This window comes from Anomaloglossus baeobatrachus, unplaced genomic scaffold (genome assembly GCF_048569485.1).
Source record: "Anomaloglossus baeobatrachus isolate aAnoBae1 unplaced genomic scaffold, aAnoBae1.hap1 Scaffold_149, whole genome shotgun sequence".
In the NCBI taxonomy this organism is placed as follows: Eukaryota; Metazoa; Chordata; class Amphibia; order Anura; family Aromobatidae; genus Anomaloglossus; species Anomaloglossus baeobatrachus.
Window position 1 is genome coordinate 10002 of NW_027441919.1, and position 13410 is coordinate 23411.

The window sequence follows — 13410 nt, forward strand, 5'->3', positions numbered from 1 at the left end:
TTGTATTGGGATGGGTTGTAAGGAGTGTGTGCTGGGCAGATGCGGGATATACCATCAGGATTTACAGGAGGGGGTGTGCTATGATGGGAGTGGTTGTATGGGGAGTGTGTGTTTGTTGGGTACCTTGTATTGGGGTGGGTTGTAAGGAGGGTGTGCTGGGCAGATGCGGAATATACCATCAGGATTTGCGGGAGGGGGTGTGCTATGATGGGGAGAGTGGCGATGTCTCTGCTCCTGATGTTTCTCCCACCTTTTGTCTCCATGTATGCTCCAGTTGCCCCCCGTTGTTATCTGCCCCCTCCCCACAGTGCGTCTGTGCTGACTTCTCGCCGTGATCTGCAGCGACCTGAAGGTGATCACATGACCCTGATCGCCATCTATAACCACTACAGAGAGCGTGAGTACTCTCATTACTGGCGGTCCCGCTGAGCTGCCCATTATTGTGTCCATGTATTGGAGCAGTCCCCTCTTGTGCCCTCAGGTGGAGAGGACGGCTGCACCGATGCCGCACTTTGCCCCCACTCCTTGCACCAGGCTGACCTGCTGCGGGCAGAACTCCTGGACATTATGCAGAGGATTGAGCTCCCGGTCTCGGCCCCCGCGTTCCCTGATGAGGACTGTATTCTGAATGTCACCAGGGCCCTGCTGTCCGGAGGGTTCCTGAAGGTGAGACCTTGTGTAAGACTCCTGTCTTGTCCCTGAGGAGAAGTTATCAAGTATCTTTAACCCCTGTGATTCCGCCAGGTGGCTCGGGATGTGGATGGACTGGGAAACTATGTGATGCTGTCTCACAAGCACGTGGCCACCCTGCACCCCTCGTCTGTATATCATAGCCGGAGCCCCCCTCCAGCCTGGGTCTTGTACCATGACTTCAGTATCTCCCCGGACAACTGCCTCAGTGTAGCCACAGAAGTCCTCCCTGAGATGTGAGTGCCACCGAATTCCTCTGCTGTACCCTCATCACCGTATCCTCCACCCTCCCGCCACTGACGTCACCGCGTCACTGAGCCAATGCAGCCTGTCCATGGCTGAATCATTGCTCCTCCCTGTACAGATGTCCCACCCATGAGCAACCAGTGCCAAATGATCAGCTGATTACACCAGAGCTGTCTATCCTCCAGACTGTGATCATTATCTACCCGATTATACCCTCCTTCCCAGTCCTCCAGTCCAGCTGAATCCCCATTATTCAATACATTTTCACTGACATACATCTGAGGATTGACTCTAGGGTCTGTGCATCGATGGGAGACCGGGGACAAGTGGTCTGTGCATCAACAGGCAGGATAGACGCTAGGGTCTGTGCATCGACGGGAGGCGGAGGAGGGATGACGGGGGACAAGTGGTCTGTGCATCAACAGGCAGGATGGACGCTAGGGTCTGTGCATCGATGGGAGACAGAGGAGGGATGACGGGGGCAAGTGGTCTGTGCATCAACAGGCAGGATAGACGCTAGGGTCTGTGCATCGATGGGAGGCGGAGGAGGGATGACGGGGTACAAGTGGTCTGTGCATCAACAGGCAGGATGGACGCTAGGGTCTGTGCATCGATGGGAGACCGGGGACAAGTGGTCAGTGCATCAACAGGCAGGAGTTGCGCCAGGGTCTGTGCATCGACGGGAGGCGGAGGAGGGATGACGGGGGCAAGTGGTCTGTGCATCAACAGGCAGGATAGACGCTAGGGTCTGTGCATCGATGGGAGGCGGAGGAGGGATGACGGGGTACAAGTGGTCTGTGCATCAACAGGCAGGATGGACGCTAGGGTCTGTGCATCGATGGGAGACCGGGGACAAGTGGTCAGTGCATCAACAGGCAGGAGTTGCGCCAGGGTCTGTGCATCGACGGGAGGCGGAGGAGGGATCACGGGGGACAAGTGGTCTGTGCATCAACAGGCAGGATGGACGCTAGGGTCTGTGCATCGATGGGAGACCGGAGACAAGTGGTCAGTGCATCAACAGGCAGGATGGATGGTAGGGTCTGTGCATCGATGGGAGACAGAGGAGGGATGACGGGGGCAAGTGGTCTGTGCATCAACAGGCAGGATAGACGCTAGGGTCTGTGCATCGATGGGAGACAGAGGAGGGATGACGGGGGCAAGTGGTCAGTGCATCAACAGGCAGGATAGACGCTAGGGTCTGTGCATCGATGGGAGACAGAGGAGGGATGACGGGGGCAAGTGGTCTGTGCATCAACAGGCAGGATAGACGCTAGGGTCTGTGCATCGATGGGAGGCGGAGGAGGGATGACGGGGTACAAGTGGTCTGTGCATCAACAGGCAGGATGGACGCTAGGGTCTGTGCATCGATGGGAGACCGGGGACAAGTGGTCAGTGCATCAACAGGCAGGAGTTGCGCCAGGGTCTGTGCATCGACGGGAGGCGGAGGAGGGATCACGGGGGACAAGTGGTCAGTGCATCAACAGGCAGGATGGACGCTAGGGTCTGTGCATCGATGGGAGACAGAGGAGGGATGACGGGGGACAAGTGGTCTGTGCATCAACAGGCAGGATGGACGCTAGGGTCTGTGCATCGATGGGAGACCGGGGACAAGTGGTCTGTGCATCAACAGGCAGGAGTTGCGCCAGGGTCTGTGCATCGACGGGAGGCGGAGGAGGGATCACGGGGGACAAGTGGTCTGTGCATCAACAGGCAGGATGGACGCTAGGGTCTGTGCATCGATGGGAGACCGGGGACAAGTGGTCTGTGCATCAACAGGCAGGAGTTGCGCCAGGGTCTGTGCATCGACGGGAGGCGGAGGAGGGATCACGGGGGACAAGTGGTCTGTGCATCAACAGGCAGGATGGACGCTAGGGTCTGTGCATCGATGGGAGACCGGGGACAAGTGGTCAGTGCATCAACAGGCAGGATGAATGCTAGGGTCTGTGCATCGATGGGAGACAGAGGAGGGATGACGGGGGACAAGTGGTCTGTGCATCAACAGGCAGGAGGTGCGCCAGGGTCTGTGCATCGACGGGAGGCGGAGGAGGGATGATGGGGGACAAGTGGCCTGTGCATCGATGGGAGACAGAGGAGGGATGACGGGGGACAAGTGGTCTGTGCATCAACAGGCAGGAGGTGCGCCAGGGTCTGTGCATCGACGGGAGGCGGAGGAGGGATGATGGGGGACAAGTGGTCTGTGCATCGATGGGAGACAGAGGAGGGATGACGGGGGACAAGTGGTCTGTGCATCAACGGGAGGCGGAGAAAGGATGTCGGTCTGTGCACCGACGCGAGGTGGAGGAGGGACTTTGGGGTCTGTGCACCGACGCGAGGTGGAGGAGGGACTTTGGGGTCTGTGCACCGACGCGAGGTGGAGGAGGGACTCTGGGGTCTGTGCACCGACGCGAGGTGGAGGAGGGACGCTTGGGTCTGTGCACCGACGCGAGGTGGAGGCGCTGGGGTCTGTGCACCGACGCGAGGTGGAGGAGAGACGCTGGGGTCTGTGCACCGACGCGAGGTGGAGGAGGGGTGCCGGGGTCTGTGAACCGATGCGAGGTGGAGGAGAGACGTTGAGGTCTGTGCACCGACGCGAGGTGGAGGAGGGATGTTGGGGTCTGTGCACCGACGCGAGGTGGAGGAGGGATGCCGAGCTCTGTGCACCGACGCGAGGTGGAGGAGGGGTGCCGGGGTCTGTGAACCGATGCGAGGTGGAGGAGGGATACCAGGGGCTACCGGAGTCTGTGCACAGATGTGAGGCGAAGGAGGGATGCGCCGGGGTCTGTGCACCGACACGGAGTGGAGGAGGGATACTATGGACTGTGCATCAACGGGAGGCTGAGGAAGGATATCGAGGCTTGTGCACTGACGCGAGGGGAGGAGGGACGCCGGGGCCTGTGCACTGATGCGGGGCGGTGGAGGGACGCCGGGGTCTGTGCATCAACGGGAGGGCGGAGGAAGGATGTCGTGGCTTGTGCACCCTCACACAGGAGGGACGCTGGGGTCTGTGCACAGACGCGAGGTGGAGGAGGGATGCCAGGGGATACTGGAGTCTGTGCACCGACAGGAGGCGGAGGAAGGACGCTGGGGTCTGTGCACAGACAGGAGACAGAGGATGGACACAAACGCGAGGTGGAGGAGGGATGCCAGGGGATACTGGGGTCTGTGAACCGACGCGAGGTGGAGGACCAACGCTGAGGTCTGTGAACCGACGCGAGGTGGAGGACCGACGCTGGGGTCTGTGAACCGACGAGAGGTGGAGGACCGACGCTGGGGTCTGTGAACCAACGCGAGGTGGAGGACCGACACTGGGGTCTGTGAATCGATGCGAGGTAGAGGAGGGACGCTGTGATCTCCTACAACTAATGTCTGAATAGGGATCTCTTTTTCTGTTTGCAGGTTGGTGGAGTTTGCCCCTCAATATTATTTGAGTAATCTCCCACGAAGTGAGAGCTGTGATCTATTGATGGATTTGCGAGATCAACTTCAAGACCAAAGTCTGTTTACTGTAGAGAGCGAGGAAGAGGAGAAGGAGGAGGACAAGGAATTATGCTGCCTGCAGTGACAAGAAGAAAGACGTGGAGAAGAAGCAAGACTTGGAGAAGAAGCAAGATGTGCTACCTACAGGGAGGACAAGGAGGCGACCTTGTGCAGTGAGGAGATGGACACGGACAGGAAGACCTCGTGATGTGCTCAGTGAAGAGATGGATGAGGACAGGAAGACCTCGTGCTGTGCTCAGTGAGGAGATGGATGAGGAGGGGAAGGCCCCGTGCTGTGCTCAGTGAGGAGATAGATGAGGAGGGGAAGGCCCCGTGCTGTGCTCAGTGAGGAGATGGATGAGGAGGGGAAGGCTTTGTGCTGTGCTCAGTGAGGAGATGGATGAGGAGGAGAAGGCCCCGTACATTGCTCAGTGAGGAGATGGATGAGGAGGAGAAGGCCCCGTGCTGTGCTCAGTGAGGAGATGGATGAGGAGGGGAAGGCCTCGTGCTGTGCTCAGTGAGGAGATGGATGAGGAGGGGAAGACCTTGTGCTGTGCTCAGTGAGGAGATGGATGAGGAGGAGAAGGCCCCGTACATTGCTCAGTGAGGAGATGGATGAGGAGGGGAAGGCCTCGTGCTGTGCTCAGTGAGGACATGGATGAGGAGGGGAAGACCTTGTGCTGTGCTCAGTGAGGAGATGGATGAGGAGGAGAAGGCCCCGTACATTGCTCAGTGAGGAGATGGATGAGGAGGGGAAGGCCTCGTGCTGTGCTCAGTGAGGAGATGGATGAGGAGGAGAAGGCCCCGTACATTGCTCAGTGAGGAGATGGATGAGGAGGAGAAGGCCCCGTGCTGTGCTCAGTGAGGAGATGGATGAGGAGGGGAAGGCCTCGTGCTGTGCTCAGTGAGGAGATGGATGAGGAGGGGAAGGCCTCGTGCTGTGCTCAGTGAGGAGATGGATGAGGAGGGGAAGGCCTCGTGCTGTGCTCAGTGAGGAGATAGATGAGGAGGGGAAGGCCTCGTGCTGAGCTCAGTGAGGAGATAGATGAGGGGAAGGCCTCGTGCTGTGCTCAGTGAGGAGATGGATGAGGAGGGGAAGGCCCCGTGCTGTGCTCAGTGAGGAGATGGATGAGGAGGGGAAGGCCCCGTGCTGTGCTCAGTGAGGAGATGGATGAGGAGGGGAAGGCCCCGTGCTGTGCTCAGTGAGGAGATGGATGAGGAGGAGAAGGCCCCGTACATTGCTCAGTGAGGAGATGGATGAGGAGGGGAAGGCCCCGTGCTGTGCTCAGTGAGGAGATGTATGAGGAGGGGAAGGCCCCGTGCTGTGCTCAGTGAGGAGATGGATGAGGAGGGGAAGGCCCCGTGCTGTGCTCAGTGAGGAGATGGATGAGGAGGGGAAGGCCCCGTGCTGTGCTCAGTGAGGAGATGGATGAGGAGGGGAAGGCCCCGTGATGTGCTCAGTGAGGAGATGGATGAGGAGGGGAAGGCCCCGTGCTGTGCTCAGTGAGGAGATGGATGAGGAGGGGAAGGCTTTGTGCTGTGCTCAGTGAGGAGATGGATGAGGAGGAGAAGGCCCCGTACATTGCTCAGTGAGGAGATGGATGAGGAGGGGAAGGCCCCGTGCTGTGCTCAGTGAGGAGATAGATGAGGAGGGGAAGGCTCGTGCTGTGGTCAGTGAGGAGATGGATGAGGAGGGGAAGGCTCGTGCTGTGCTCAGTGAGGAGATGGATGAGGAGGGGAAGGCTCGTGCTGTGCTCAGTGAGGAGATGGATGAGGAGGGGAAGGCTCGTGCTGTGCTCAGTGAGGAGATGGATGAGGAGGGGAAGGCTCGTGCTGTGGTCAGTGAGGAGATGGATGAGGAGGGGAAGGCTCGTGCTGTGCTCAGTGAGGAGATGGATGAGGAGGGGAAGGCTCGTGCTGTGCTCAGTGAGGAGATGGATGAGGAGGGGAAGACCTCGTGCTGTGCTCAGTGAGGAGATAGATGAGGAGGGGAAGACCTCGTGCTGTGCTCAGTGAGGAGATGGATGAGGAGGGGAAGACTAATACTGTGCTCAGTGAGGAGATGGATGAGGAGGGGAAGGCCCCGTGCTGTGCTCAGTGAGGAGATGGATGAGGAGGGGAAGGCCCCGTACATTGCTCAGTGAGGAGATGGATGAGGAGAGGAAGGCCCCGTGCTGTGCTCAGTGAGGAGATGGATGAGGAGGGGAAGGCCCCGTGCTGCGCACAGTGAGGAGATGGATGAGGAGAGGAAGGCCTCGTGCTGTGCTCAGTGAGGAGATGAATGAGGAGGGGAAGGCTTTGTGCTGTGCTCAGTGAGGAGATTTATGAGGAGGGGAAGGCTCGTGCTGTGGTCAGTGAGGAGATGGATGAGGAGGGGAAGGCTCGTGCTGTGCTCAGTGAGGAGATGGATGAGGAGGGGAAGGCTCGTGCTGTGCTCAGTGAGGAGATGGATGAGGAGGGGAAGGCTTTGTGCTGTGCTCAGTGAGGAGATGGATGAGGAGGGGAAGGCATTGAACTGCGCTCAGTGAGGAGATGGATGAGGAGGGGAAGGCCTCGTGCTGTGCTCAGTGAGGAGATGGATGAGGAGGGGAAGGCATCGTGCTGAGCTCATTGAGGAGATGGATGAGGAGAGGAAGGCCCCGTGCTGTGCTCAGTGAGGAGATGGATGAGGAGGGGAAGGCTTTGTGCTGTGCTCAGTGAGGAGATGGATGAGGAGAAGAAGGCCCCGTACATTGCTCTATGAGGACATGGATGAGGAGGGGAAGGCTTTGTGCTGTGCTCAGTGAGGAGATGGATGAGGAGGGGAAGGCCTCGTGCTGAGCTCAGTGAGGAGATGGATGAGGAGGGGAAGGCTTCGTGCTGTGCTCAGTGAGGAGATGGATGAGGAGGGGAAGGCCTTGTGCTGTGCTCAGTGAGGAGATGGATGAGGAGAGGAAGGCTTTGTGCTGTGCTCAGTGAGGAGATGAATGAGGAGGGGAAGGCCTCGTGCTGCGATCAGTGAGGAGATGGATGAGGAGGGGAAGGCCCCGTGCTGCACTCAGTGAGGAGATGGATGAGGAGGGGAAGACTAATGACTCGCCCACCCCAGGGCTATGGGACACCCGGTGCCGGGCCGGACTAGTCCGGGGGTCGTCAGTGGTGGCGGGGCCCGACTCCGTTGCCCTGATGGGTGTCAATTAAATATGGCTGGTGAATAAAGTTTATGGTTGTCGTGACGCCACCTGTGGTTTGCGGCTATTAAGCCGCCGCTGCTGTATGAGGCCTCCGGGGCCGATGGACTGGCAGCTATGGTGGTACTGCTCCCCACAGGTGGAGCAGTGCCCCGGGGCAACAGTTGGTGTTAATGGAAGCCTATGCAGTGATGGAAGTCTATGCAGGCGAAATAATGGAGGCAACACCAGGGGTGCAGTTTCAAGGTCTTTACTCACAGTTCTGGGTTATGGCCGGCAGGAGCCTTTTGACTGCTGGGACCTCCGCCGATCCCGGGTAGATCTGGGGGTAAATGCCAGTGCACCCCTCTATGTGTTCCTTTCTCAGCTGACTCCTCAAGCCTTGCCCTTGTTGGCTGAACCTGGCTCGGCCTCCACTGCAGCCTCCGGGCTGGTAGCTCGCCTGTCGGTTATTTGCCCCTTTTCTAGAGGTTCTGCTGTGGGCTGTGGTCCGGGGAGCATGCAGCTTCCCTGGACCTTGGTTTCTAACCTTTGGAGTTGACTTCTCCTCCAGTGACTAGGGACCGTCCCCTGGATGCAGCTTGATCCCTCCACCGATGTTCCTGTGGAACAGGCCACCAGCTTGAAAAGCTATCTGTGGCCCTGGAATCCTTTCGTTTTCTGCTTGGTGTCACCTGGACCCTCTGAGTCCCAGGATCTTCACCAGGAAGCGTCACTTTCTTCTCTTTAGCTCCTGACTGACTAGAGCTTTCTCTCTCTGTTGCTTTCTTTCACTGTTGCGGACACTCTGAACTCACAGAGCTCCTTTTTCTTTCACAGCTACATGCTGTCTCCTCACTCTCTCTCTCTCTCTCTCTGAGGTAAACTGAAACTAACTTGACCTTCCTTACTACTCTTCTCTCGGCTGGCTCCTCCCACCTCCCCAGTTGCTAAGCTACCACCCTATCGGAAAGGGGATGGGACTTACCGGCCCTCCGAGGCGAGCCAGCCACGAGGGTTGCTGCCACAGTCCCCTGTCCCTGTGTGTGCCTACCAATGGGTGTAGTGCAGGTTTACCTGGGAACTGGCATGTACCCCTTTCCTTCCAGGATATGACATCACACATCTGGCGGGGGTGCAATGTCTCTGTGGCGATGGAAGCCTCAGGGGCGCCACACTAATACTGTGCTCAGTGAGGAGTTGGATGAGGAGGGGAAGGCACCGTGCTGTGCTCAGTGAGGAGATGGATGAGGAGGGTAAGGCCCCGTACATTGCTCAGTGAGGAGATGGATGAGGAGGGGAAGGCCCCGTGCTGCGCTCAGTGAGGAGATGGATGAGGAGGGGAAGGCCTCGTGCTGAGCTCAATGAGGAGATGGATGAGGAGGGGAAGGCCTCGTGCTGTGCTCAGTGAGGAGATAGATGAGGAGAGGAAGGCTTCGTGCTGTGCTCAGTGAGGAGATGGATGAGGAGGGGAAGGCCTCGTGCTGTGCTCAGTGAGGAGATGGATGAGGAGGGGAAGGCCCCGTGCTGTGCTCAGTGAGGAGATGGATGAGGAGGGGAAGGCCTCGTGTTGCGCTCAGTGAGGAGATGGATGAGGAGAGGAAGGCTTTGTGCTGTGCTCAGTGAGGAGATGGATGAGGAGAGGAAGGCTCGTGCTGTGCTCAGTGAGGAGATGGATGAGGAGAGGAAGGCCCCGTGCTGTGCTCAGTGAGGAGATGGATGAGGAGGGGAAGGCCTCGTGCTGTGCTCAGTGAGGAGATGGATGAGGAGGGGAAGGCCTCGTGCTGTGCTCAGTGAGGAGATGGATGAGGAGGGGAAGGCCTCGTACATTGCTCAGTGAGGAGATGGATGAGGAGAGGAAGGCCCCGTGCTGAGCTCAGTGAGGAGATGGATGAGGAGGGGAAGGCCTCGTGCTGTGCTCAGTGAGGAGATGGATGAGGAGGGGAAGGCCTCGTGCTGTGCTCAGTGAGGAGATGGATGAGGAGGGGAAGGCCTCGTGCTGTGCTCAGTGAGGAGATGGATGAGGAGGGGAAGGCCCCGTGCTGAGCTCAGTGAGGAGATGGATGAGGAGGGGAAGGCCTCGTGCTGTGCTCAGTGAGGAGATGGATGAGGAGGGGAAGGCCTCGTGCTGAGCTCAGTGAGGAGATGGATGAGGAGGGGAAGGCTTCGTGCTGTGCTCAGTGAGGAGATGGATGAGGAGGGGAAGGCTTTGTGCTGTGCTCAGTGAGGAGATGTATGAGGAGGGGAAGGCCTCGTGCTGTGCTCAGTGAGGAGATGGATGAGGAGGGGAAGGCCCTGTGCTGCGCTCAGTGAGGAGATGGATGAGGAGGGGAAGGCTTTGTGCTGTGCTCAGTGAGGAGATGGATGAGGAGAGGAAGGCCCCGTACATTGCTCAGTGAGGAGATGGATGAGGAGAGGAAGGCCCCGTACATTGCTCAGTGAGGAGATGGATGAGGAGGGGAAGGCCCTGTGCTGCGCTCAGTGAGGAGATGGATGAGGAGGGGAAGGCATTGTGCTGTGCTCAGTGAGGAGATGGATGAGGAGAGGAAGGCCCCGTACATTGCTCAGTGAGGAGATGGATGAGGAGGGGAAGGCCTTGTGCTGAGCTCAGTGAGGAGATGGATGAGGAGGGGATGGCTTTGTGCTGACCTCAGTGAGGAGATGGATGAGGAGGGGAAGGCCCTGTGCTGTGCTCAGTGAGGAGATGGATGAGGAGGGGAAGGCTTTGTGCTGTGCTCAGTGAGGAGATGGATGAGGAGAGGAAGGCCCCGTACATTGCTCAGTGAGGAGATGGATGAGGAGGGGAAGGCCTTGTGCTGAGCTCAGTGAGGAGATGGATGAGGAGGGGATGGCTTTGTGCTGACCTCAGTGAGGAGATGGATGAGGAGGGGAAGGCCCTGTGCTGTGCTCAGTGAGGAGATGGATGAGGAGAGGAAGGCCCCGTACATTGCTCAGTGAGGAGATGGATGAGGAGAGGAAGGCCCCGTACATTGCTCAGTGAGGAGATGGATGAGGAGGGGAAGGCCTTGTGCTGTGCTCAGTGAGGAGATGGATGAGGAGAGGAAGGCCCCGTACATTGCTCAGTGAGGAGATGGATGAGGAGAGGAAGGCCCCGTACATTGCTCAGTGAGGAGATGGATGAGGAGGGGAAGGCCTTGTGCTGTGCTCAGTGAGGAGATGGATGAGGAGAGGAAGGCCCCGTACATTGCTCAGTGAGGAGATGGATGAGGAGAGGAAGGCCCCGTACATTGCTCAGTGAGGAGATGGATGAGGAGGGGATGGCTTTGTGCTGAGCTCAGTGAGGAGATGGATGAGGAGGGGAAGGTCCCGTGCTGTGCTCAGTGAGGAGATGGATGAGGAGAGGAAGGCCTTGTGCTGCGCTCAGTGAGGAAGATCTTCTGAAATATCATGTGCACTTTTCTCACCACCGAGCCTCAGAGAAATGCTGTCTACAAACACTACGGGCTGTGATCCTAATTGTCTTGGGAGTAAGGACTGAGACCGCTGCTTTCCTCCAGTGCCGGGTGCCCGCTCCATCTCTGATGCTTTGTGGTGTAGGGTGTAAAGTAATTGGACATAACACTGTATGATGGTATCCTTTATTGATCCGAGCTTGATAATGTCAGTGCTCCTGGTGTAGATCAACCAAATCTGTGATTCACTAAGTGTGTGCTCAATCAGTCTAACCAAGCTGTTCAAGCAGCAACATACCGCATAACGTGCAGATGGTTCCTCCGTACAGTGGCATTTACTGCGCTGGTTGTGGACCTGTGAGCTCCAGAACGGAAGAACAGAGAGGAGGAAACCCGAGGCTCGGTGTTCGTACAAAACAGACTTTCCTAAAAAAAAAAAGTTCGGGTGCTTTACATAAGCAAACCACTCGTGCAGCGCTCAGGTATGTTTGGCGCTCGGGTACGTTTGGCGCTTGGGTATGCTCAGCGCTCTAGTACGCTATACGCTCGGTGCTCGGCCCTGTGCAGGACACTTTCAGCATTTGAACAGCTCGCACTGGAGGGAACAAGATCGCGATCGGTTGTACTGTTGTGCACCCCCCAAAAATTACATATATTATGGAAAAATCCCATCAACCGTCCCCTGAAGTGATCTGTTTATGGCTGGCTGCACGTGGGTGAGACCCCAACTGCCCAGTTAGTGATTTGTGTTTGGATTCGGGTCAAGTCCGGGTCCCAAACTGATCTTTATGTAAAGTCCAGCTGAGCCCACCGAACGTCCACGAGTCCACTCATCTCTAATGAAGAGCTGTGGAGATGTGAAAAACGGGGACTGAGAGAGCGCTGAACAGGAACTGAGAAATCCAAGGAGGTGATGAGGGAGACATTGATAGTACACATTAGAGTCGGATGGACCCTTCTTCAGGTGCCCTTTCAATTTATCATCTCCTTAGCAGCTCACAAAGTCCACGTTTTTCACGTATTCCTAGGGCTTGATCATGTGTCACATACAGGGTTCGGGGCAGGGGTCCGTCACGATCGCCAGGGGTCCGTCACGATCGCCAGGGGTCCGGCACTATCGGCAGGGGTCAGCACGATGGCTTCATGCTCTGCTTCTCATCGCACTTTCATCCTGATATTTTTAGGAGACATTGAATTTCACTTGAATTATGAAACTATAATTTTTTATAAATGTGATTCGATTTTATATTTTTTACGCTGATCCTGTTTATTGTCCTTTTATCAGTGTTTTTCGCCTTAATATTTAACAACCAATTTCATTTAGTAATAACTGCAGCAGAGGATCAACATCCCGTAATGATGGGACTACTGATCTTTGTACAATAACGATGGCACAGTGGCTCAGTGGTTAGCACTGCAGTCTTGTGGTGGCTCAGTGATTAGCACTGCAGTCTTGCAGTGCTGGGGTCCGGGTTTCAAATCCCACCAACAGCAACATCTGCAGTTTGTATGTTCTCCCCGTGTTTGCGTGGGTTTCCTCCGAGTTCTCCAGTTTCCTCCCACATTTCAAAGACATACAGATAGGGAATTTAGATTGAGCCCCAATGGGGACAGTGATACTGATGTATGTAAAGTGCTGCAGAATATGTTTGCGCTATTTAAAAATAAAGATTATTATAAAGTAATGAACGACTGCTGGTCTGTGTACAGTAACGATGGGACTGCTGGTCTGTACTGTAATGATGGGACTGCTAGTCTGTGTATAACAATGATGGGACTGCTAGTCTGTGTACAGTCATAATGGGACTGCTAGTCTGTAGTAAGTAAGGATCCGGACTGCGGGGCCTGTGTACAGTAAGGATCCGGACTGCGGGGCCTGTGTACAGCAAGGATCCGGACTGCGGGGCCTGTGTACAGCAAGGAGCCGGACTGCGGGGCCTGTGTACAGCAAGGAGCCGGACTGCGGGGCCTGTGTACAGCAAGGATCCGGACTGCGGGGCCTGTGTACAGCAAGGATCCGGACTGCGGGGCCTGTGTACAGGAAGGAGCCGGACTGCGGGGCCTGTGTACAGCAAGGATCCGGACTGCGGGGCCTGTGTACAGCAAGGATCCGGACTGCGGGGCCTGTGTACAGCAAGGAGCCGGACTGCGGGGCCTGTGTACAGCAAGGAGCCGGACTGCGGGGCCTGTGTACAGCAAGGAGCCGGACTGCGGGGCCTGTGTACAGCAAGGAGCCGGACTGCGGGGCCTGTGTACAGCAAGGAGCCGGACTGCGGGGCCTGTGTACAGCAAGGAGCCGGACTGCGGGGCCTGTGTACAGCAAGGAGCCGGACTGCGGGGCCTGTGTACAGCAAGGAGCCGGACTGCGGGGCCTGTGTACAGCAAGGAGCCGGACTGCGGGGCCTGTGTACAGCAAGGAGCCGGACTGCGGGGCC

General features: G+C 57.1%; 1 protein-coding gene across 1 annotated transcript; it reads left to right on the forward strand.

Annotated features, from left to right (window-relative positions):
- Positions 1-286: 286 nt before the first annotated feature.
- On the forward strand, positions 287-12906 carry LOC142260639 (ATP-dependent RNA helicase homolog DQX1-like). Its single transcript, XM_075332029.1, has 4 exons — positions 287-397; positions 482-666; positions 745-926; positions 4333-12906. Exons 1-4 carry the CDS (start codon positions 361-363, stop codon positions 4496-4498), a joined length of 570 nt encoding a protein of 189 aa, XP_075188144.1. The 5' UTR covers positions 287-360; the 3' UTR covers positions 4499-12906.
- The last annotated feature ends 504 nt before the right edge of the window (positions 12907-13410 follow it).

Coding starts and splice junctions, on each gene's coding strand:
- LOC142260639 (XM_075332029.1), top strand. CDS start 361: ATGACCCTGATCGCCATCTATAACCACTACAGAGAGC. Junction 398..481: donor CTATAACCACTACAGAGAGC/GTGAGTACTCTC, acceptor TTGTGCCCTCAG/GTGGAGAGGACGGCTGCACC. Junction 927..4,332: donor ACAGAAGTCCTCCCTGAGAT/GTGAGTGCCACC, acceptor TTCTGTTTGCAG/GTTGGTGGAGTTTGCCCCTC.